The following is a 25875-nucleotide window of genomic DNA, read 5'->3' as shown; positions in this document are numbered from 1 at the left end:
CCATGACTGGAACAGTTCACAAATAACCCGCACATAGAGAAAAGCTTGTGACGTTTTGGTCCGTCTTGGACAAGTCACACAGGACGGATTGAAACATTGTCAAAAGCTTCTCTCTCCTTTGTGCGGGTTATTTGTGTACAGTAAGTCCTCAACATCTAGGTAGTAGGATGGTAGACAGCAACCGCCCAGGGAGGTACTACTGTTCTGCCAAGTGAGTGTGAAACGAAAGCCTGTAATTGTTTTACATGAAGGTAGGATTGCTGGTGTCTTTTATCTGTCTCATAAACATGCAAGATTTCAGGTGGTATGTTTTGCTACTTCTACTTACACTTAGGTCACACTACATATACATGTACAAGCATATATATACACACACACCCCTCTGGGTTTTTTGCTATTTTCTTTCTAGTTCTTGTTCTTGTTTATTTCCTCTTATCTCCATGGGGAAGTGGAACAGAATTCTTCCTCCGTAAGCCATGCGTGTCGTAAGAGGCGACTGAAATGCCAGGAGCAAGGGGCTGGTAACCCCTTCTCCTGTATTTTTTTTATTTTTTATTTTTTTTATTATCACACCGGCCGATTCCCACCAAGGCAGGGTGGCCCGAAAAAGAAAAACTTTCACCATCATTCACTCCATCACTGTCTTGCCAGAAGGGTGCTTTACACTACAGTTTTTAAACTGCAACAATTACCACCCCTCCTTCAGAGTGCAGGCACTGTACTTCCCATCTCCAGGACTCAAGTCCGGCCTGCCGGTTTCCCTGAATCCCTTCATAAATGTTACTTTGCTCACACTCCAACAGCACGTCAAGTATTAAAAACCATTTGTCTCCATTCACTCCTATCAAACACGCTCACGCATGCCTGCTGGAAGTCCAAGCCCCTCGCACACAAAACCTCCTTTACCCCCTCCCTCCAACCCTTCCTAGGCCGACCCCTACCCCGCCTTCCTTCCACTACAGACTGATACACTCTTGAAGTCATTCTGTTTCGCTCCATTCTCTCTACATGTCCGAACCACCTCAACAACCCTTCCTCAGCCCTCTGGACAACAGTTTTGGTAATCCCGCACCTCCTCCTAACTTCCAAACTACGAATTCTCTGCATTATATTCACACCACACATTGCCCTCAGACATGACATCTCCACTGCCTCCAGCCTTCTCCTCGCTGCAACATTCATCACCCACGCTTCACACCCATATAAGAGCGTTGGTAAAACTATACTCTCATACATTCCCCTCTTTGCCTCCAAGGACAAAGTTCTTTGTCTCCACAGACTCCTAAGTGCACCACTCACTCTTTTTCCCTCATCAATTCTATGATTCACCTCATCTTTCATAGACCCATCCGCTGACACGTCCACTCCCAAATATCTGAATACGTTCACCTCCTCCATACTCTCTCCCTCCAATCTGATATTCAATCTTTCATCACCTAATCTTTTTGTTATCCTCATAACCTTACTCTTTCCTGTATTCACCTTTAATTTTCTTCTTTTGCACACCCTACCAAATTCATCCACCAATCTCTGCAACTTCTCTTCAGAATCTCCCAAGAGCACAGTGTCATCAGCAAAGAGCAGCTGTGACAACTCCCACTTTGTGTGTGATTCTTTATCTTTTAACTCCACGCCTCTTGCCAAGACCCTCGCATTTACTTCTCTTACAACCCCATCTATAAATATATTAAACAACCACGGTGACATCACACATCCTTGTCTAAGGCCTACTTTTACTGGGAAAAAATTTCCCTCTTTCCTACATACTCTAACTTGAGCCTCACTATCCTCGTAAAAACTCTTCACTGCTTTCAGTAACCTACCTCCTACACCATACACTTGCAACATCTGCCACATTGCCCCCCTATCCACCCTGTCATACGCCTTTTCCAAATCCATAAATGCCACAAAGACCTCTTTAGCCTTATCTAAATACTGTTCACTTATATGTTTCACTGTAAACACCTGGTCCACACACCCCCTACCTTTCCTAAAGCCTCCTTGTTCATCTGCTATCCTATTCTCCGTCTTACTCTTAATTCTTTCAATTATAACTCTACCATACACTTTACCAGGTACACTCAACAGACTTATCCCCCTATAATTTTTGCACTCTCTTTTTTCCCCTTTGCCTTTATACAAAGGAACTATGCATGCTCTCTGCCAATCCCTAGGTACCTTACCCTCTTCCATACATTTATTAAACAATTGCACCAACCACTCCAAAACTATATCCCCACCTGCTTTTAACATTTCTATCTTTATCCCATCAATCCCGGCTGCCTTACCCCCTTTCATTTTACCTACTGCCTCACGAACTTCCCCCACACTCACAACTGGCTCTTCCTCACTCCTACAAGATGTTATTCCTCCTTGCCCTATACACGAAATCACAGCTTCCCTATCTTCATCAACATTTAACAATTCCTCAAAATATTCCTTCCATCTTCCCAATACCTCTAACTCTCCATTTAATAACTCTCCTCTCCTATTTTTAACTGACAAATCCATTTGTTCTCTAGGCTTTCTTAACTTGTTAATCTCACTCCAAAACTTTTTCTTATTTTCAACAAAATTTGTTGATAACATCTCACCCACTCTCTCATTTGCTCTCTTTTTACATTGCTTCACCACTCTCTTAACTTCTCTCTTTTTCTCCATATACTCTTCCCTCCTTGCATCACTTCTACTTTGTAAAAACTTCTCATATGCTAACTTTTTCTCCCTTACTACTCTCTTTACATCATCATTCCACCAATCGCTCCTCTTCCCTCCTGCACCCACTTTCCTGTAACCACAAACTTCTGCTGAACACTCTAACACTACATTTTTAAACCTACCCCATACCTCTTCGACCCCATTGCCTATGCTCTCATTAGCCCATCTATCCTCCAATAGCTGTTTATATCTTACCCTAACTGCCTCCTCTTTTAGTTTATAAACCTTCACCTCTCTCTTCCCTGATGCTTCTATTCTCCTTGTATCCCATCTACCTTTTACTCTCAGTGTAGCTACAACTAGAAAGTGATCTGATATATCTGTGGCCCCTCTATAAACATGTACATCCTGAAGTCTACTCAACAGTCTTTTATCTACCAATACATAATCCAACAAACTACTGTCATTTCGCCCTACATCATATCGTGTATACTTATTTATCCTCTTTTTCTTAAAATATGTATTACCTATAACTAAACCCCTTTCTATACAAAGTTCAATCAAAGGGCTCCCATTATCATTTACACCTGGCACCCCAAACTTACCTACCACACCCTCTCTAAAAGTTTCTCCTACTTTAGCATTCAAGTCCCCTACCACAATTACTCTCTCACTTGGTTCAAAGGCTCCTATACATTCACTTAACATCTCCCAAAATCTCTCTCTCTCCTCTGCATTCCTCTCTTCTCCAGGTGCATACACGCTTATTATGACCCACTTCTCGCATCCAACCTTTACTTTAATCCACATAATTCTTGAATTTACACATTCATATTCTCTTTTCTCCTTCCATAACTGATCATTTAACATTACTGCTACCCCTTCCTTTGCTCTAACTCTCTCAGATACTCCAGATTTAATCCCATTTATTTCCCCCCACTGAAACTCTCCTACCCCCTTCAGCTTTGTTTCGCTTAGGGCCAGGACATCCAACTTTACATGTACAAGCATATATATACACACACACCCCTCTGGGTTTTTTGCTATTTTCTTTCTAGTTCTTGTTCTTGTTTATTTCCTCTTATCTCCATGGGGAAGTGGAACAGAATTCTTCCTCCGTAAGCCATGCGTGTCGTAAGAGGCGACTGAAATGCCAGGAGCAAGGGGCTGGTAACCCCTTCTCCTGTATATATTACTAAATTTGAAAGGAGAAACTTTCGTTTTTCCTTTTGGGCCACCCAGCCTCGGTGGGATACGGCCGGTGTGTTGAAAGAAAGAAGAAATCCTCAACTTACAAGAACATTGGGAAACCCCTGTGTTGTGTATAAAAATATTATACACAGTACAGAAAATTCTGGACTTGGTGTATTGTTCCAGTCACGGTATTGTGCCTCTTTGTTCTTTATCACCAGTGTATTGTTCCAGTCACAGTATTGTGCCTCTTTGTTCTTTATCACCAGTAGATTGTTCCAGTCACGGTATTGTGCCTCTTTGTTCTTTATCACCAGTGTATTGTTCCAGTCACAGTATTGTGCCTCTTTGTTCTTTATCACCAGTAGATTGTTCCAGTCACGGTATTGTGCCTCTTTGTTCTTTATCACCAGTGTATTGTTCCAGTCACGGTATTGTGCCTCTTTGTTCTTTATCACCAGTGTATTGTTCCAGTCACGGTATTGTGCCTCTTTGTTCTTTATCACCAGTAGATTGAGGTAACAAGTCCCTCAGCCTGGAGTTGATGTAATCAGTCCATCAATCTTTGTATTAGACTGATGATGCCATCGTGTGGTGAGGTATTTCCACAATAAAGATACCCAAGCTTTGCATATGTCTTAATGTATCAACTTTTTGATTCTCTGAACCATTTATCCACATGTTGAAAGCCCATTGTTATGCAGATCATTTGGGCAATAATTGTTAGGTAAGACACATATGCAACAGTTAGGTATCTTTATTTCGAAACATTTCGCCTACACAGTAGGCTTCTTCAGTCGAGTACAGAAAAGTTGATAGAAGCAGAAGATACTTGAAGACGATGTAATCAGTCCATCACCCTTAAAGTTTTGAGGTGGTCAGTCCCTCAGTCTGGAGAAGAGCATTGTTCCATAGTATGAAACAACATGGAGATGAAGTGACAGGATGGAGCCTTATATAGCGCCGAGAGGTGAGACGTAGGTCACTAGAAGAGGTAAGAACTCAGATGTTGGGAGGTCAGGTCCCTCTCAAATCCAGCCATTCTCACTAGTGGAGGTTGTCGAAGTTGATTGCAGGTCTGTACCAAGATACCCTTGTGTTGCAGTGTCTGACAGATTGAACATTAAAATGGTATAAAATACCGACAGGTTGTTAGGTAAGACACATATGCAACAGTTAGGTATCTTTATTTCGAAACGTTTCGCCTACACAGTAGCCTTCTAAAGCCTACTGTGTAGGCGAAACGTTTCGAAATAAAGATACCTAACTGTTGCATATGTGTCTTACCTAACAACCTGTCGGTATTTTATACCATTTTAATGGGCAATAATTGTAAATGGCCAATTCATTTGCAGCTTGTTTCACTGTGGTAGGTAAAAGGACACAGTTACAACTAATGTAACATTTTATTGTGGCAACATTTCAGGAGCTTCGTCAAGCCGTTATGACTTGATAGAGTTCCTGGAGAGTGAAACTTTGCCACGATAAAATGCATCTGTATCGACTTACCATTTTGTTGGCAGTTTCACCATTATCACAACTATTTCACCATACAGTAGTCACCCCGTATCTGCGGGAGTTACGTTCCAAGACCTATCGTGGCAGCCTGAAATCAGGGATAGTAGCGAACCCTATATATGTCATTTTTTGTTTACACACACACCTATAATGAGGTTTAATTGATAAATTATGCAAAATAAGTCTTAGAATTAACACTTCTTCACTGATGGGAAGCATTTCATGGCTTCTCGTAGGCTTTCAACAACTGCTACCATCACTGCTCTTGCATCTTGGTGTCATTATTAAGCCAAATTAACGGTTGTTTTCAGTCCATGGTAAACCGTGGATAACTGAAACCCTGGATACCGAATCCGTGGATGCGGGGGTTCGTCTGTACTTGTGGGCGTGATGAACTACTCAAACTGTGCTGATACACAGAAACTTAAAATTATATGCTAAATCTAGATTTAAGTGGTATGTAAGCTATATACATACTTCTGGTGACACAGCTGTTGAATGAATGATGGTGAATGCATTTCCTCTCTTTTATTGGGTCACTCTGCCTCAGTTGTAGATACCCAGTGCTTTGAAAACATACTCATATACGTACATGCATTATACATATATTACTTATTTTTTTAAATACACTGGGTGTCTCCCACTGAGGCAGGGTGACCCAAAAAAGAAGAAACACTTTCACTATCTCTTACTCCATCACTGTCTTTCCAGTGGTGTTCCAATACTAGAGTTAAAAACTGCAACATATCAACACTACTCATTCAGAGTACAGGCACTGTACTTCCCACCTCCATGACTTTATTCCAGCTAACCAGTTTTCCTGAATCTCTTCATAAATGTTACTTTACTCGTATTCCAACAGCACATCGAGTCATATAAACCACTTGCATCCACTCGGTCCTGTCTAACAGACTCACACATTCTTGCTGGATGTCCAAGCCCCTTGCACACAAAACCTCCTTTATTGCCTCTCTCCAACCTTATCTAGGACAACTCCTACCTTCTTTCCCTCTACTACAGATTTATACACCCTCCAAGTCATCTTATTTTGCTCCATCTTCTCTGAATGTTCAAACTACCTCAACAAGCCTTCTTCAGTCCTCTGGATAATACTTTTAATAACCCTGCACCTCCTCCTGATCTCCAGACTGCAGATTCTCTGCATTATATTCACACCACACATTGCCCTCAGACATCTCCACTGCCTCCAGCATTCTTCTTGTTGCAGCATTCACCACTCATACTTAACACCCATATAAGAGTGTTGGTACCACTATACTCTCATATATTCCCCTCATTACTGCCATGGATAACATTCTTTTTCTCCACAGACTCCTCAGTGCACCACTCGCCTTTTTCCCCCTCGTAAATTCTATGATTCTTCTTTCGTAGACCCATCTGCTGACATGTCCATTCCCAAATATCTGAACACATTCACTTCTTCCATGCACTATATATAATTTCCTCTTTGCAGAAGGAAATCCAAGCTATGTCTCTGTGTCACCATGAGAACGTAGTAACATACTACACATCATTCGTTGTGAAGGAGGAGCTGTGGCTGGTCCTTAAACTACTAGGAGGAGGGTCATTGTTGGACATAATCAAGCACAGGTACGGCACATTTTGTTCACTCCGCATGTCTTAACCTTCACCTTGAAGCCGTGCTCTGTGCGTGCGTGCGTGCTTGCATGTGTGTGTGTATGTGTATACCCAGAGTGTCAATCCTTTTTCAGAGTGCAGACACTGTACCTCCTACCTTCAGAACTCAAGTTTGGCTCTAAGAAACAAGCATATTTACATTCATTTTGTGTACAAGCTGGAAATGGTATAAAATACCGACACAGTGGAAATATAAACACATATGCAGTTTAATGTGATCCTTTATTGACAACGTTTTGCCCACACAGTGGGCTTTTTCAAGTCACAAACAGATCTACCTGAGGTGGAAGGTACGTGAGTATTTATAGTCAGGTTCAGAATGTTGAGGTCAGGTGGAGAATGCTGCAAGGATCACATTAAACTGCATATGTGTTTATATTTCCATTGTGTTCAAGCTGCTAGGAAGAGGATGCCTGTTGAGTATTATCAAGCAAAGGTATGTCAGGTGGAAGTTCTAACATGTGCATTTTCTAACAGTGATAGGACCGTATTTTTCTGCGTCAAAGACTATTTTTTTCCCTAAAATAAGTGTCGTAAATTTATCCAGCATCTTGGAGGCCAAAGAACCATTAATCTTTTTTTTTTCCAAAATTTAACCAGTCAGAATTGGGGAAGCATCTTCGACACTGGAGCATCTTGTTCGCCATAAAATACTGTACATACAATATGTTTTTATGTTTTATATGTAATACATTTTTGTTTTCATGATGCTATTTTCTCTGTTCCCGTCCACCGCCCCGCACGTGCTGGGCAGCAGTGAATAAGACACAAGTGCAACACCAGAGTATATGTTGCTGGCAGTGAAGATAGGCAAGTGTTACATAAATAAAAACATAAGGAACACTGCAGCAGGCCTACTGGCCCATACTATGCAGGTCCTTATCAAATCAAAACCCACTAACAAAAATATTTGCTAGTTTTCAGTGCTACCCAAGCAATAAACTGATAACGCGTCTTATTCGTTGACTTGTTGTTATTGTATACTACCAGTATTTTCATACTAAGGAATCCTGTAAGACTAGAATATGTATTTGTAGAACTAAATAATGAGACTGTATTGCATAAGTACGTGAATTTCCAGTGGCTTGGCCGATGCACATGTCCTCCTAGACTTGCAATGGGGTTACGTTCCAACAAACCCATTGTAACTTAAATATGAACATTTTTTTTTTTTTTAACAAGTCGGCCGTCTCCCACCAAGGCAGGGTGACCCAAAAAGAAAGGAAATCCCCAAAAAAGAAAATATTTTCATCATCATTCAACTCTTTCACCTCACTCACACATAATCACTGTTTTTGCAGAGGTGCTCAGAACACAACAGTTTAGAAGCATATACATATAAAGATAGACAATATATCCCTCCAAACTGCTAATATCCCGAACCCCTCCTTTAGAGTGCAGACATTGTACTTCCCATTTCCAGGACTCAAGTCCGGCTATATAAAAATAACTGGTTTCCCCTGAATCCCTTCACTAAATATTACCCTGCTCACACTCCAACAGCTCATCAGGTCCCAAATGTCATTCGTCTCCATTCACTCCTATTGAACACGCTCATGCACGCCTGCTGGAAGTCCAAGCCCCTCGCCCACAAAACCTCCCTTACCCCTTCCTTCCAACCTTTTCGAGGACAACCCCTACCTTGCCTTCCTTCCCCTACAGATTTAAATGCTCTCCATGTCATTCTACTTTGATCCAATCTCTTTAAATGACCAAACCACCTCAACAACCCTCCTTCAGCCCTCTGACTAATACTTTTATTAACTCCCCACCTCCTAATTTCCACACTTCGAATTCTTTGCATAATATTTACACCACACATTGCCCTTAGACAGGACATCTCCACTGCCTCCAACCGCCTCCTCGCTGCAACATTCACAACCCAAGCTTCACACCCATATAAGAGTGTTGGTACTACTATGAACATTCTCTTTTTTTTTTTTTTTTTTTTTTTTTTTTTTCTCAACAAGTCGGCCGTCTCCCACCGAGGCAGGGTGACCCAAAAAAGAAAGAAAATCCCCAAAAAGAAAATACTTTCATCATCATTCAACACTTTCACCTCACTCACACATTATCACTGCTTTTGCAGAGGTGCTCAGAATATAACAGTTTAGAAGCATATACGTATAGAGATACACAACATATCCCTCCAAACTGCCAATATCCCAAACCCCTCCTTTAAAGTGCAAGCATTGTACTTCCCATTTCCAGGACTCAAGTCCGACTATATGAAAATAACCGGTTTCCCTGAATCCCTTCACTAAATATTACTATGAACATATGCTAAATAAATAACTGCTGTCATTGAATAAGTAAATTAAGAAGTAATTTCTGTAACGAGTATTGAAAGTAAATACATGAATGCAAGTTACGGACTTACCGCCTTCATCCTGGATAATTCATCTCCAAAGTAATTACGTAATTGCTTTTGTATGGTCATAAAGTTGAAATATTGAAAGCCAGGGAACTTTCTCATGTACAGAAACTTCACTTTAGACTTCAATCTCAGGTTATTAGTTTTCACTGCAAAAAATTAAAAAAGAACGTTTTCTATTCAGTCGCTTTAGTCTCGTCCTTGCTGACAGTTACTACAAGTTACGAAATACATTATTGTAGTAAGACTTGCATATCCACAGATTCGGTTTCTGCGGTTTCAGTTATCCACAGTTTAACATGCCCTGAAAATAAGCTTTAATTTTTCTTAATAATGGACACAAAGTGCAGTACTACTAGTGATGGTGGCAGTTCTTCAAAGCCTAAGAGAAGCGATGAAGTGCTTCCCATCCGTGAAAAAGTGATAATTCTCCATTTCTTCTTCTTTCAACAAAACTGCTGTACCAAACCAAAGCAGGGTGGCCCTAAAGGAAAAACAAAAGCTTCTCCGTTTAAATTTAGTAATGTATACAGAAGGGGTTACTAGCCCCTTGCTCCCGGTATTTTAGTTGCCTATTACAACACACATGCCTCACAGAGCAAGAATTCTGTTCCACTTCCCCATGGAGATAAGAGGAAATAAACAAGAACAGGAACTACTAAGGAAATAGAAGAAAACCCAGAGGGGCATGTGTATATACAGTGGTACCTCGGGATACAAATTTATTTAGTTCCAGAAGGCTGTTTGGGTGCCGATACCGAATGAATTTGCTCCCATAAGGAATAATGTAAATTAGATTAATCCATTTCAGACCCCCAAAAATACACTTACAAAAGCACTTACATAATTTTTTTTTTTTTCAACAAACTGGCTGTATCCCACCAAGGCAGGGTGGCCTAAAAAGAAAAACAAAAGTTTCTCTTTTTAAATTTAGTAATTTATACAAGAGAAGGGGTTACTAGCCCCTTGCTCCCGGCATTTTAGTCGCCTCTTACAACACGCATGGCTTATGGAGGAAGAATTCTGTTCCACTTCCCCATGGAGATAAGAGGAAATAAACAAGAACAGGAACTAGAAAGAAAATAGCAGAAAACCCAGAGGGGTGTGTATATATATGCTTGTACATGTATGTGTAGTGTGACCTAAGTGTAAGTAGAAGTAGCAAGACATGTTTATGAGACAGAAAAAAAGACACCAGCAATCCTACCATCATGTAAAACAATTACAGGGTTCCATTTCACACTCACTTGATGGACAGTAGTACCTCCCTGGGCAGTTGCTGTCCACCAACCTACTACCTAGGTAGTCCTCCACTAGGTAGTCCTCTTCTAGGTAATCGTAAACATATGCCAAGGTTCGATGCTGGCACTCACAAAGGTGAGGTGCAGGCCTTTGCTGCCAATGACATCATGGCATTTTGGTGGCATTACAAACCTGATGTCAAATTGTTGACATCAGTTCACCAAAACGAAATGGCACACACTGGCGGGCACAGTAGAGAGACCAAGGAACCCATTCTAAAACCTGCAGCTGTCATGGACTACAACCTCAATATGCACTTAGTGGACAAATGTGACATGCAGATTGAGTTTGCTGACTGTGTACGTAAGAGTTATAAGCGGTATATGAAACTTTTTTTCCCATCTTCTTGATATTTCCATGCTAAATGCTTATAACATATACAAGTTGAGGACCAACAACAAACCAAAATATAGTGTTTGTTTGTCAGTCATCAGACAAATAATCACCAAGCACCAAGGAGCAACACCTGCAATAGACCAGCGCCCACGAAATTACCAACACATGCCATCTCGTTTGAGGCCTGATGATCACTACCCCATACAACTGCCTCCTCCTGCTTTCAAGAAAAGTGCTCAGAAGAGGTGTTTTGTATGTGGACATACCACAAAATGCCCACAAACACACAGAGACACTCGTTTTATGTGTGAGGAGTGTCAAGTGCCACTCTGCATACACCCATGTTTCAAAGAGTTCCACAAGCTGCAGCAGTTCTAGGAAAGTGTTCAGTGACTTTACATATGTATATATATTATGGAACAATAGTAAAAAACAATGTTTTGTATTGTTTGTTTGTGTAAACAAGTTTTGTACACAATCTAATAGTGATAATGTTTGTTCAGTTATTGTGTTGTAAACAATGAGTGTATATTTGAACAATGCATCTTACTTTGGTCTCACAGGCCACACAAGTTACTTAGAAAAGAAAAATATTGGAAAATATAAGAAACCTTCGAATTGGAGTAAATAAAAGAGTACTGGGTGGGCCGCATTTGCAGCTGTTGCCATACGCCGCTCATTTTCTGTCAACTTTAACTAATGGACCATGGTGTTGTTATTTGGTAAGTTTTCTCAGTATTGCTCGTAAATTATTTGTTCTGGCTTTATCTCTCCATCTTTATCTCTTGCAGAATGAAAACAAATGACTGTAAGCACGGGGTGTTTGATGAAGCAGTCATCGCAACAGCGTTACGGGAAGTATTGAAGGGCCTCGAGTACTTCCATAATAATGGACAAATCCATAGGTAATCTTGAAAGCTAAAGTTATATATCCTTAGCTAGTTGTTTAATTTACTGCTATGTCATGTAGTGTTGTCCCTTGTCTTTCCTAGCAGAGAGTTAGCACACCCTGCTGAGGCTTCTGTGTAATACTTTTATCAATGGTGGATAGAGGAAGTTAGTAAGATTAGATTTTTGGAGGGTTAGCCACCCAGGATAACCCATGAAAGTCAGTGGGTCATTGAAGACTGTCTGTCTTATTTCCATTTTGGTCCTTCAATCTTGTCTGCCCAGGATGCCACTAACATCCAGGTACCTACTTGCTTGCTAGGTGAATGGTTACCTCAGGTGTAAGGAAATGCCCCGTGTTTCCACTCAACTGGGATTGAACTACGGACACTCGGTGTATGAGGTGAAAGCGTTGCCAACCAGGCCACGGGACACCATGGCAAGTTTATTCAGGCACAGCTACACATAAGCACAGTTATCATACATAGTGTAAATTATCTACTATAACCCCAAAAAAAAAGTCGGTGACTTATTTCCATTGAGTCCTTGTAATATCTTATTATTTAAATCTTAAAAGTTAAAACAGGTAAGGAGCTTACAGTAAAAGGAGATAAGGTAAACTGAGTTATTTACATCAGCATTAGAGAAGATTAGCTTACAATAATAGTACATGGATGTTAGCTGTACAAGAAATTACTCTCCTCCCTTTCTGTAGGTTCATTCATTAGGTACCTTTTAGCTCTCTTCCTGAACTGGCTCATGCTAGGAACCCAGACATGAATTTAGGCATGAGTATAACTTAATATGTACAGCCTCTCCTCACTTGACGACGGAGTTCTGTTCCTAAGACCGCATTGGTAAACGAATTCATCGCTGAGGAGCACACTATAATAGTAGTGAGTTTGTGTCAACCATCTTTGATATTGTTTTAATGTCACCTTTGTACCATTTATAACATTTCTTGTATATTTTTAAATGTTTATACAGTAGTGTACTGTATATTGTAATAAACAGAATAGAGGAAATCAGCTGTAATATACATTACTTATTTATGTATACTAGTCAGAGAGCCCGTCGTAAGTCTGAGTCATCGGTAAATGAGTACACTGCTAAGTGAGGAGAGGCTGTATATTACAAAGTAGTTTGAGTTTTATCTCATCTTATCAAAGACAATGGTTGTGTGAATGATGGTGAAAGTGTTTCTTTTTTAGGTCGCCCTTCCTCAGTGGGAGACGACTGATGTGTTAAAAAAAAATAGAGGTTAGAATGTGAAGCATTGTTACAAACTGGAGACTACATGAAAAAAACCACAGTACGGGTGGGGATTGAACTCGTGGCAAGTGGGATCCATACTAACCTCCCTATGGTGTATAAATATACCTAGTTAGATGAATCATATTGTAGCCAGCTGGCCCAGTGACTTACACACTAGCCGAGAGTTTGACCACTCACTCGCCGTAATTTCAGTCCCCACCCGTACCCTGGTTTGTTTACAATCATGTCATTATGATTTTGTTAGTCGAGAAACTGCATGTTGGGTGTGGATAAAAATTGTTGGGAGGGGGAGAACATCCTTCGGAGAAGGCAGTTGATGCAAGAAATGTTGTGATGTGATTTACAACACGAGTAAGTTGAAGAATGAGACACTGAAGAGGCCACTGGCTTCTTCATTCCTCATTTTCTATTGGTTTTCTTTGTATTGGACTGAAGGAGCCACTGGCTTGAGAAATATTACGTCATTAAATTTTCCCAAATGTCGCAAAAGTGTCTGGTTCTTCAAGAAATATTGTGCAGGCACATTGTGATTAGAGTTTACCACTAACCCAGAATTTATAGATAAGTTCTAAATTGGCATTTTCTCCATAAACTGTAATTTAGTTGTGAATTGTTCCATCCATTGTGACTTAATATTAAACAAACAAAAACAAATTTTATTTCTTTGTGTAGTATACAAAATGTAGTTTAACCCTTTGACTGTTTTCGACGTATAAATACGTCTTACGAGCCAATGTTTCTGACGTATATATACTCAATAATTCTAGCGGCTTCAAATCAAGCGGGAGAAAGCTGGTAGGCCCACGTGTGAGAGAATGGGTCTGTGTGATCAGTGTGCACCACATAAAAAAAATCTTGCAGCACACATTGCGTAATGAGAAAAAAAAACTGATCGTTTTTTTTGGAATAAAACGCCGACTTTGAGGTGTATTTTCGTATAGTATTTATTGTTGTATTCGCGTTTTCATGGTCGTAGGTGATAAAATGGAAAACATATTACAGAAACAGAGATGATTTTCATTACTTTGATGATGAAAACGACCTTGAAACTGAGCTCAAAGTAGTGGAAATGTTCGATTTTTACCAATGTTCAGGAGTAAATAAATCACACCACACGTCCAATACACGTCAACTGGGGAGTCTAATATACTTTCACTAGTGCACTGATATTATATATACCACTTTTACAATAATGCAATAGTCTTCATAACAGTAAATTTTGTATTTTTTTGTATGAATAAAAAATCAAAATAGAAAGCAATAATAATATAAGAGGGGCCTAGAGATGTGACTAATGAACAGAGCATATGTTATTTTAGTGCCACGAATGTCTACCTTGTTTATTCTGGACCCTATTTTGAAATTGGTATCTTTTTTAGTTTGTGTGAAATTGGCCAAATTGACAATTTCTGACCACCATATTGGGTAGTCCAAATTAGTAAATGGGAGGTTTCTTGTACTCAGCTGATAGATAAAATGGAGTTCTAAAGAAATAGCTATGAGTTTGGTCAACTGGAACAATGGAATTGGCTGAAAATAGGGCTCAAAGTCGGCAAAATCGCCGATACGCATATGTCGCCGAGACCGCTAAATTCACGGGAGCATAATTCCATGAGTTTTCGACCAAATTTCGAACTTTTGGTGCCATTACCACTGGGAAAAGATTCTCTATCATTTCATAAGAAAAAATAATTTTTTTTTTTTTTAAAAATTGAGCGACATAGAATGACAGTTTCAGAGAGGGGCCTGAAACAGTCAAAGGGTTAAATGTAATACAGTGGATCCTCGGTATACGACCTTAATTCATTCCAGAAGGCTGTTCGAGTGCCTCTCCGTTTGAGTATCGAACAAGTTCTTCCCAACCAATTTTCTGTTTGGTTGGCTGTTATCACTAATCGTCGTAAGCCCCATGGTGACTTATTTATAGAACTAATACAAAAAGAAAATGCGAAGAAACACAAAATAATTTACAGCGAAGTTCTGGCAGGTTGTATTTGTTTGGTCAAGTGCTGAGCTTTGTTCGAATAGGGAGCTGGTCGTATACCAAGGTTCCACTGTACCGTTAAACACAAAAAAAGCCACTAGCATGCCTGAGCATTTCGGGCAGACTGATCCTAATGCTTAGACACTACTTAAGACTGTTCTGTGATTTAAAGTTAAATTGTAAATTACTATATTGTCATTACTGTAGCATTTTTACCATAGTACACAGTGTTAGAGGTTAAGGAAACTGGATTTTGAAAAATGGTATGATGGTGATATCATCATCATCATCATCATCATCATCATCATCATCATCATCATCATCATCATCATCATCATCATCATCATCATCATCATCATCATCATCATCATCATCATCATCATCATCATCATCATCATCATCATCATCATCATCATCATCATCATCATCATCATCATCATCATCATCATCATCATCATCATCATCATCATCATCATCATCATCATCATCATCATCATCATCATCATCATCATCATCATCATCATCATCATCATCATCATCATCATCATCATCATCATCATCATCATCATCATCATCATCATCATCATCATCATCATCATCATCATCATCATCATCATCATCATCATCATCATCATCATCATCATCATCATCATCATCATCATCATCATCATCATCATCATCATCATCATCATCATCATCATCATCATCATCATCATCATCATCATCATCATCATCATCATCATCATCATCATCATCATCTTGTATACCTTGTACATGTAGAAATATTTCTACCAGTACATGTACAAGTTATACAGACCATAACTGACATCAGTGACATACTGCTATATAGAAAGCCCCTTGTTATGCTGAGCATTTCCTGCAAATTGTGAGTTGAGTGGTGAAACAGCTCCTCTAATGTCTTGAACTGTACACAAGTGTCTTTCTCCACAAACTGAACATTGTTTATGGAATTAATACAGGCATTTAATATTTTCAGAGACATCAAAGCCGGTAATATATTGTTAGGTGAGGACGGTGTTGTACAGATCGCTGATTTCGGTGTAAGTGCCTGGCTGTCAACTGGTGGTGATTTGTCGCGGCAAAAGTCGCGGCATACCTTTGTTGGCACCCCTTGCTGGATGGCACCAGAGGTCATGGAGCAAGTAAGGACTGGATACCTGGAATATATCCTTAAATATTGACCTTTAATACATTTTACAATGTTAGCTAACTTTTTTTAAAGGATTTTCCTTAGCTATATTTGTAAATAATTTAAATGTTTAAAATCTTTAGAAACATTGTATATTAAGTGAATGACTGTGCTTGATTTCTCTTATATCTGCACATCTCTGGCAAGACAGTGGTAGTGTGAATGATGGTGAAAGTTTCTTTTTTGGGTCACACTGCCTAAGTGGGAGACAGCCAATGTGTTAAAAAATTTATTTATGTACTAATTTATTTATACAAAGAATTTTGTCCTTGGAGGCAAAGAGGGGAATGTATGAGAGTATAGTTTTACCAACGCTCTTATATGGGTGTGAAGCATGGGTGATGAATGTTGCAGCGAGGAGAAGGCTGGAGGCAGTGGAGATGTCATGTCTGAGGGCAATGTGTGGTGTGAATATAATGCAGAGAATTCGTAGTTTGGAAGTTAGGAGGAGGTGCGGGATTACCAAAACTGTTGTCCAGAGGGCTGAGGAAGGGTTGTTGAGGTGGTTCGGACATGTAGAGAGAATGGAGCGAAACAGAGTGACTTCAAGAGTGTATCAGTCTGTAGTGGAAGGAAGGCGGGGTAGGGGTTGGCCTAGGAAAGGTTGGAGGGAGGGGGTAAAGGAGGTTTTGTGTGCGAGGGGCTTGGACTTCCAGCAGGCATGCGTGAGCGTGTTTGATAGGAGTGAATGGAGACAAATGGTTTTTAATACTTGACGTGCTGTTGGAGTGTGAGCAAAGTAACATTTATGAAGGGGTCAGGGAAACCGGTAGGCCGGACTTGAGTCCTGGAGATGGGAAGTACAGTGCCTGCACTCTGAAGGAGGGGTGTTAATGTTGCAGTTTAAAAACTGTAGTGTAAAGCACCCTTCTGGCAAGACAGTGATGGAGTGAATGATGAAAGTTTTTCTTTTTCGGGCCACCCTGCCTTGGTGGGAATCGGCCAGTGTGTTAATAATAATAATAATAAATTTATTTATACAGGAAGGCCCCGCTTTACGGCGTTTCACTTTACGGCGTTCCGCTAATATGGTCATTTCAAATTATGACCAAAACTCGCTATACGGCTCCCCCCACCTGACTTTCTAATACGGTCACCGCGCTCCACCTTGTTTGTTTACATTCTTCGTGAGCTCAGTAAGCTCTAAGTCTCTCCATTTTGTCTGGAAACTCCAAAATTTCAAATGTTTTTAAAAGTTATTTCATATTTTATATATACTCTGATAATTATACTTATGTATACCTGTACTTAAATAAACTTACATACCGTGCTGGCATGTAGGTACACATTAAAATCAGTAAGAGTGTCTTATGTCTCCAGACGTCATATTAGTAATGATGATAATAATCATCGAGTCTCATTTAAATGTCGTATATTACGTTAAATACACATTTTCATTAATCCATCTATGATATTTTTTCAAAATTATATAATAAACACGATACATAACATAAAAAGATGATAAATACACCCCACAATAGAATAAATAAACATAAATATGAAATGTGGTAGCAGACGACTTGCACAAGTGACGCCATATTAGAAATGCTAATAATAATAATAATAATCACCGAGTCTCATTAAATGTTGTATATTACTTTAATATACACATTTTCATTAATCCATCCATGATATTTTTTTCAAAATTATATAATAAACACGATACATAACATAAAAAGATGATAAATACACCCTACAATAGAATAAATAAACATAAATATGAGATGTGGTAACCAGATAACTTGTACAAGTGATGCCAAGAATAACATTTTCTCTAATCTAACATAAGAGAAAATGTGTTACTGGGGGTAACTGTAGAAAATTATTCCTTTTGTATGTATGTAAGTTTATTCAGGTATACACAAATACAGTTACATAGATTATCATACATAACAACATATGTGTAGAGAACTTAGGATAACCCAAAAAAGTCAGAGTGACTTATTACCATTGCCTTCACTCAGAGCATCATTTCTTCTCAAAATGATGTTACATGAGAATGGGAGTGTTCTTCTTTATTTATTCTACCGTATCAATGTAGAGACAACCTGTACACAATGTAACTTGTACACAAACCAGACGTGTACACTTTGTTTGTTTACAAAACTTACCTTCTCCTGGTTTGTTTACATAACTCTGCGCCTGTCCTCTCTCATGCACTCATTCTTTCTCTCATTTATTCGTTTTATCTCATTTACTTACTCCTGACCCTACATTAAAACTACAAATATTTTAAGGTAAGTAATGAGTGAACTGTATATACATTTTATCGCTCTGGGATGCTTAAATGTAATAGAATATTATGTGTAGGTGGGTTGGCCTGGTATGGTAGCCCGGCTGACTACCATACATACCACACTTGATTTTTTACAATAAATACTACTCATCTCGCCCTATATTTTAAGGTAAGTAATGAGTGAACTGTATATACATTTTATCGCTCTGGGATGCTTAAATATCATAGAATAGTATGTGTGGGTGGGGTGGCCTGGTATGGTAGCCTGGCTGACTACCATACATACCACACTTGATTTCTTACAATAAATACTACTTGTCTCACCCTAGATTAAGACTATAAATATTTTAAGGTAAGTAATGAGTGCACTATGTGTGTATTGTACTTTTTTATTGTTTTTCGATGCCTGGTTCTATTGCTAACTTAATATATGTTAGTGTAAACTTGTTATCTAGTGTTTGTATGCATTTGTAAGTGGAAAAAAAGGGTGTTCCACTTTACGGCGGTAGCCTGGAATCTAACCAGCCGCATAAGTGGGGCCTTCCTGTACCTAATTTATTTATGCCTAAGTTCTTTTAAGTCGGTAAAATCTTCGCAGTCTGTTTGATAAGGTGATTCCTGAATTGGTTTATTCAGATTACTCTCGTAGGCCTGCAGTTATTTACACACCCTTATTTATTTTTTCAGCAAACCAGCCATGTCCGACCATGGCAGGGTGACCTAAAAAGAAAGACGAAAGTTTCTTTTAAAATTTAGTAATTTATACAGGAGAGAGGTTTACTAGCCCCTTGCAGTATTTTTTTATTTCTGGTTGTAATTGTTGACAGTGTTCTAAAGTGGGATACTTTACACTTTATAATTTGCTTTATAGCTTTTTACTTAAACTGTTCTCCATATTTTGTCTTGTGTTCTGTTTTTGATGTGTCATTGTTTTCATGGTTTAGATCTCCAGTATTTTGATGCATAGTCTTTAATGTACCTCTTAGAACTATATTGTATTGTGTATGGCTGAAGTTACTGCACGTGCTGTCATATATAAAGATAAATGGACTTGATGAAAGGACTTGTGTTCTTCAGAGTGCTTTCAGACTTCATTTCAGATACTTTCTTCAGTGCCCTGATTGGTAGAGTTCACTTAGCCCCTTCTGAGAGGACTAAGCCCCTCAAGGCTGAGGGCTGAGAGATAACCCCCCCCTTCCCCTTTAAACCTGAAGATTTTTTCTTGACACTGATGTGCTGCCTTGGTCCATGATATTCTTTGACTGTCTTACTTAATGCTGACTGACTGATTGACTGATTTCACAACTAATGCCAATTTGGTACCAGCTAATATTGACTTGAGTTCACAATTAGCACCAGTTTGGTACCACTTAATGCTGACCAATTAACTAGCACCAATTTGGTATGATTTCATTAACTGTGACCCTTCCTACATCTGGTGTCCTTCCCTCAACACTTCCACTTGTCTTCTCTCGCAGCCATCATTTAGTGCTCCATAACCTTTACTGGCTTACTACTATCCATGATTATTAGAATAATGAAGTAGCTAGATATATTTAACATGTTACATCCACTTTATTTCTGTTTTCCACTTGTACACTTTTATCGTATCTTCCACTAATTTTAGGTCCTTCCAGAGAGTGCAAATTCAGTGCCCTCAGTTCATCCTCTTACGAGAGGTTCCTTGCTTTCAGGTTGCAGTTAAGGTGCTTTTCTGGCCTCTTAACAGAAACTTTCATTCCTTGTGTAGTAAAAATTTTATGCATTGCATTTTTATTTATTTTATTAGCACACTGGCCGATTCCCACCAAGGCAGGGTGGCCCGAAAAAGAAAAACTTTCACCATCATTCACTCCATCACTGTCTTGCCAGAAGGGTGCTTTACACTACAGTTTTTAAACTGCAACATTAACACCCCTCCTTCAGAGTGCAGGCACTGTACTTCCCATCTCCAGGACTCGAGTCCGGCCTGCCGGTTTCCCTGAACCCCTTCATAAATGTTACTTTGCTCACACTCCAACAGCACGTCAAGTATTAAAAACCATTCGTCTCCATTCACTCCTGTCAAACACACTCACGCACGCCTGCTGGAAGTCCAAGCCCCTCGCACACAAAACCTCCTTTACCCCCTCCCTCCAACCTTTCCTAGGCCGACCCCTACCCCGCCTTCCTTCCACTACAGACTAATACACTCTTGAAGTCATTCTGTTTCGCTCTATTCTCTCTACATGACCGAACCACCTCAACAACCCTTCCTCAGCCCTAATCCCGCACCTCCTCCTAACTTCCAAACTACGAATTCTCTGCATTATATTCACACCACACATTGCCCTCAGACATGACATCTCCACTGCCTCCAGCCTTCTCCTCGCTGCAACATTCATCACCCATGCTTCACACCCATATAAGAGTGTTGGTAAAACTATACTCTCATACATTCCCCTCTTTGCCTCCAAGGACAAAGTTCTTTGTCTCCACAGACTCCTAAGTGCACCACTCACCCTTTTCCCCTCATCAATTTTATGATTCACCTCATCCTTCATAGACCCATCCGCTGACACGTCCACTCCCAAATATCTGAATACATTCACCTCCTCCATACTCTCTCCCTCCAATCTGATATCCAATCTTTCATCACCTAATATTTTTGTTATCCTCATAACCTTACTCTTTCCTGTATTCACTTTTAATTTTCTTCTCTTGCACACCCTACCAAATTCATCCACCAATCTCTGCAACTTCTCTTCAGAATCTCCCAAGAGCACAGTGTCATCAGCAAAGAGCAACTGTGACAACTCCCACTTTATGTGCGATTCTTTATCTTTTAACTCCACGCCTCTTGTCAAGACCCTCGCATTTACTTCTCTTACAACCCCATCTATAAATATATTAAACAACCACGGTAACATCACACATCCTTGTCTAAGGCCTACTTTTACTGGGAAATAATTTCCCTCTTTCCTATGTACTCTAACTTGAGCCTCACTATCCTCGTAAAAACTCTTCACTGCTTTCAGTAACCTACCTCTTACACCATACACCTGCAACATCTGCCACATTGCCCCCCTATCCACCCTGTCATACGCCTTTTCCAAATCCATAAATGCCACAAAGACCTCTTTAGCCTTATCTAAATACTGTTCACTTATATGTTTCACTGTAAACACCTGGTCCACACACCCCCTACCTTTCCTAAAGCCTCCTTGTTCATCTGCTATCCTATTCTCCATCTTAATTTTAATTCTTTCAATAATAACTCTACCATACACTTTACCAGGTATACTCAACAGACTTATCCCCCTATAATTTTTGCACTCTCTTTTGTCCCCTTTGCCTTTATACAAAGGAACTATGCATGCTCTCTGCCAATCCCTAGGTACCTTACCCTCTTCCATACATTTATTAAATAATTGCACCAACCACTCCAAAACTATATCCCCACCTGCTTTTAACATTTCTATCTTTATCCCATCAATCCCGGCTGCCTTACCCCCTTTCATTTTACCTACTGCCTCACGAACTTCCCCCACACTCACAACTGGCTCTTCCTCACTCCTACAAGATGTTATTCCTCCTTGCCCTATACACGAAATCACAGCTTCCCTATCTTCATCAACATTTAACAATTCCTCAAAATATTCCCTCCATCTTCCCAATACCTCTAACTCTCCTTTTAATAACTCTCTTCTCCTATTTTTAACTGACAAATCCATTTGTTCTCTAGGCTTCCTTAACTTGTTAATCTCACTCCAAAACTTTTTCTTATTTTCAACAAAATTTGTTGATAACATCTCACCCACTCTCTCATTTGCTCTCTTTTTACATTGCTTCACCACTCTCTTAACCTCTCTCTTTTTCTCCATATACTCTTCCCTCCTTGCATCACTTCTACTTTGTAAAAACTTCTCATATGCTAACTTTTTCTCCCTTACTACTCTCTTCACATCATCATTCCACCAGTCGCTTCTCTTCCCTCCCACACCCACGTTCCTGTAACCACAAACTTCTGCTGAACACACTAACACTACATTTTTAAACCTACCTCATACCTCTTCGACCCCATTGCCTATGCTCTCATTAGCCCATCTGTCCTCCAATAGCTGTTTATATCTTACCCTAACTGCCTCCTCTTTTAGTTGATAAATCTTCACCTCTCTCTTCCCTGATGCTTCTATTCTCCTTGTATCCCATCTACCTTTTACTCTCAGTGTAGCTACAACTAGAAAGTGATCTGATATATCTGTGGCCCCTCTATAAACATGTTCATCCTGAAGTCTACTCAACAGTCTTTTATCTACCAATACATAATCCAACAAACTACTGTCATTTCGCCCTACATCATATCTTGTATACTTATTTATCCTCTTTTTCTTAAAATATGTATTACCTATAACTAAACCCCTTTCTATACAAAGTTCAGTCAAAGGGCTCCCATTATCATTTACACCTGGCACCCCAAACTTACCTACCACACCCTCTCTAAAAGTTTCTCCTACTTTAGCATTCAGGTCCCCCACCACAATTACTCTCTCACTTGGTTCAAAGGTTCCTATATATTCACTTAACATCTCCCAAAATCTCTCTCTCTCCTCTACATTCCTCTCTTCTCCAGGTGCATACACGCTTATTATGACCCACTTCTCGCATCCAACCTTTACTTTAATCCACATAATCCTTGAATTTACACATTCACATTCTCTTTTCTCCTTCCATAACTGATCCTTCAACATTACTGCTACCCCTTCCTTAGCTCTAACTCTCTCAGATACTCCAGATTTAATCCCATTTATTTCCCCCCACCGAAACTCCCCTACCCCTTTCAGCTTTGTTTCGCTTAGGGCCAGGACATCCAACTTCTTTTCATTCATAACATCAGCAATCATCTGTTTGTTGTCATCCGCACTACATCCACGCACATTCAATCCCATTGCATTTTTATCTTCACGAAAGCAGTAGTAGAGTTGTATTGTCCCAAAGTTTGAACTCTGGTGGACAAATTTGGGAAGGTATATAAAAGAAAGAAATTTAAAGTGAACATAGGAAAGAGCAAGATGATGAGGGTAATGAATGGGTTAAATGATGAAAGATTGGATATCAGATTGGAGGGAGGGAGTATGGAACAAGTGAATGTATTCAGATATTTGGGAGTGGACATGTCAGCAGATGTGTCTGTGAAAGGTGAAGCGAATCATAGAATTGATAGGGGTAAAAAGGTGTGTGGTGCACCAAGGAGTGTGGAGACAAAGAAAATTATCCATAGAGGCAAAAAGGAAATGTATGAGAGTATTGTAGTACCAACACTCTTACATGGGTGTGAAGCATGGGTTGGGCATGTTTCAGCAAGGAGGAGGCTGGAGTCAGTGGAGATGTGTCTCAGGGCAATGGTGGCATAAATGTTATACACAGAATTTGTTGCTTGGAATGCTTTGTCCTTGGGGGCATATGAATGTTTATATGTCACTGAGAATTTGTTGAATTCTTGGAGGTGCGGGATCCAGAGGGCTAAGGGTTGTTGAGGTGGTGCAGAGTTACTTAAAATAATATCCAGAAGGCTGAGGAGGGGTTGTTGAGGTGGTTTGGACATTTAGAGAGGATGGAACAAAATGGGATAACTTAGAGGGTGTATAAATCTGCAGTGGAGGGAAGGTGGGGTAGGGGTCGTCCTAGGAAAGGTTGGAGGGAGGGGGTAAAGGGGTTTTGTGTGTGAGAAGCTTACTTTCAGCAGGTACCTGTAAGCATGTTAGAGTGGAGTGAGTGGAAATAAATGGTTTTTGGGACTTGAGCCATTGGAGTGTGAGCACGGTAACATTTTGTAAAAGAATTCAGGGAAACCAGGTAGCTGGACTCAAGTCCTGGAGGTGCGACATATAAGGTCTGCCCTCAGAATGAGGGGTGGAGATAAATGCAGTTTGAAGGAGCATCCAAACTGTAGTATTGGCATGCCTCTAGTAAGACAGTGATAGTGTGAATGATGGTGAAAATTTTTTTTTTGCATCACCTTGCCTTGGTGGGAGACAGCTAATGTTAAAAAATTTATAAACTTCTCCTTGGGGAAGTGGAGAAGAATTCTTCCTCCGTAAGCCATGCGTGTCGTAAGAGGTGACTACAGTGCCAAGAGAAAGGGGCTAGTAACCCCTTCTCCTGTATACATTACTAAATTTAAAAAGAAAAACTTTATGAAGTTCTTATTTGAGTCACCCTTTAAATTGGGTGGAGAATAATTGTTTCAAATCACGATTTTGAATGTTCCAGGTCTCGGGGTATGATTTCAAGGCTGATATTTGGTCGTTTGGCATCACTGCGATAGAGATGGTAACGGGGACAGCACCCTACCACAAGTACCCACCCATGAAAGTCCTCATGCTCACACTACAGAATGATCCACCCACTCTGGAAACAGGTGCTGAAGAAAAGGTACATTAAAGAGGTTAACTGACTTCACTTGCGAAGGCATTAATCTGTGTTACTGTGTGAATTCTGATTAACATTCTGCCAACTAGACTGAAGAACAAGGTTGTACCAGGATGAGGTTTATGATGGAACAGGAAGAATAACAAAAAGACACAACACCCTGACTGGAACAATACACAGATAACCCGCACATAGGAGAGAGGAGCTTACGACGACATTTCGGTCCAACTTGGACCATTTACAAAGTCACACTAACAGAAAGGAAAGAAGGAGACAATATAAATAGGCCAGCAGACCTGGCCTATATATACTGCCTTCTTCTCTTCTTTCTGTCCCTTTGTATTATCTTTACTACTGCTACTGTATGATTATACTACTGCTATACTATTATACTACTACTATAATACTACTACTACTTTAATACTACTTCTACTACACTATTACTCTATTACTACTATTATACTATGATAATACTACTGCTACTATTGCCTCAATTCACTCCACTGTCTATCTGTTGTGCCACTACCATTACTCCCCCTACCTACTACTACTATGATCATCTCCACTTCATTCTTCCTTCTCTCTTTGTCCTCTCCCTGTCCTCTTATATATCCACTGGTTCCCTTACCTTCATGTGTTAGTGTGACTGGTCAGTGGTCCATGTCAGACCGAAACGTCATCATAAGTTTATGTATTTGTGTATTATTCCAGTCATGGTATTATGACTTTTTGTCTATCATTTCTTCAATCAACTGATTAACGCAAATTTGCTCCTTGTTATATTTATAGTTGAAAGGTAGAGGCAGGCCCAAAAATTTGCTTCCAGTAGGTAA

At 39.8% G+C, this 25875-nt stretch overlaps 1 protein-coding gene across 4 annotated transcripts in view; it reads left to right on the top strand.

Moving 5' to 3' along the window:
- Positions 1–25875, top strand: part of fray (oxidative stress responsive kinase frayed) — a 124988-nt gene that overhangs the window by 52576 nt on the left and 46537 nt on the right. For all 4 annotated transcript variants that reach the window (XM_070079627.1, XM_070079624.1, XM_070079623.1 and 1 more), the window contains exons 4-7: positions 6842–6978; positions 11830–11943; positions 16183–16348; positions 24884–25045. In XM_070079627.1, coding sequence (XP_069935728.1) covers positions 6842–6978; positions 11830–11943; positions 16183–16348; positions 24884–25045 — 579 coding nt within the window. The remainder of the gene's footprint in view (positions 1–6841; positions 6979–11829; positions 11944–16182; positions 16349–24883; positions 25046–25875) is intronic.

This window comes from Cherax quadricarinatus, chromosome 100 (genome assembly GCF_038502225.1).
Source record: "Cherax quadricarinatus isolate ZL_2023a chromosome 100, ASM3850222v1, whole genome shotgun sequence".
Taxonomy (NCBI): Eukaryota; Metazoa; Arthropoda; class Malacostraca; order Decapoda; family Parastacidae; genus Cherax; species Cherax quadricarinatus.
This window is presented reverse-complemented; position numbering and strand designations above follow the sequence as displayed.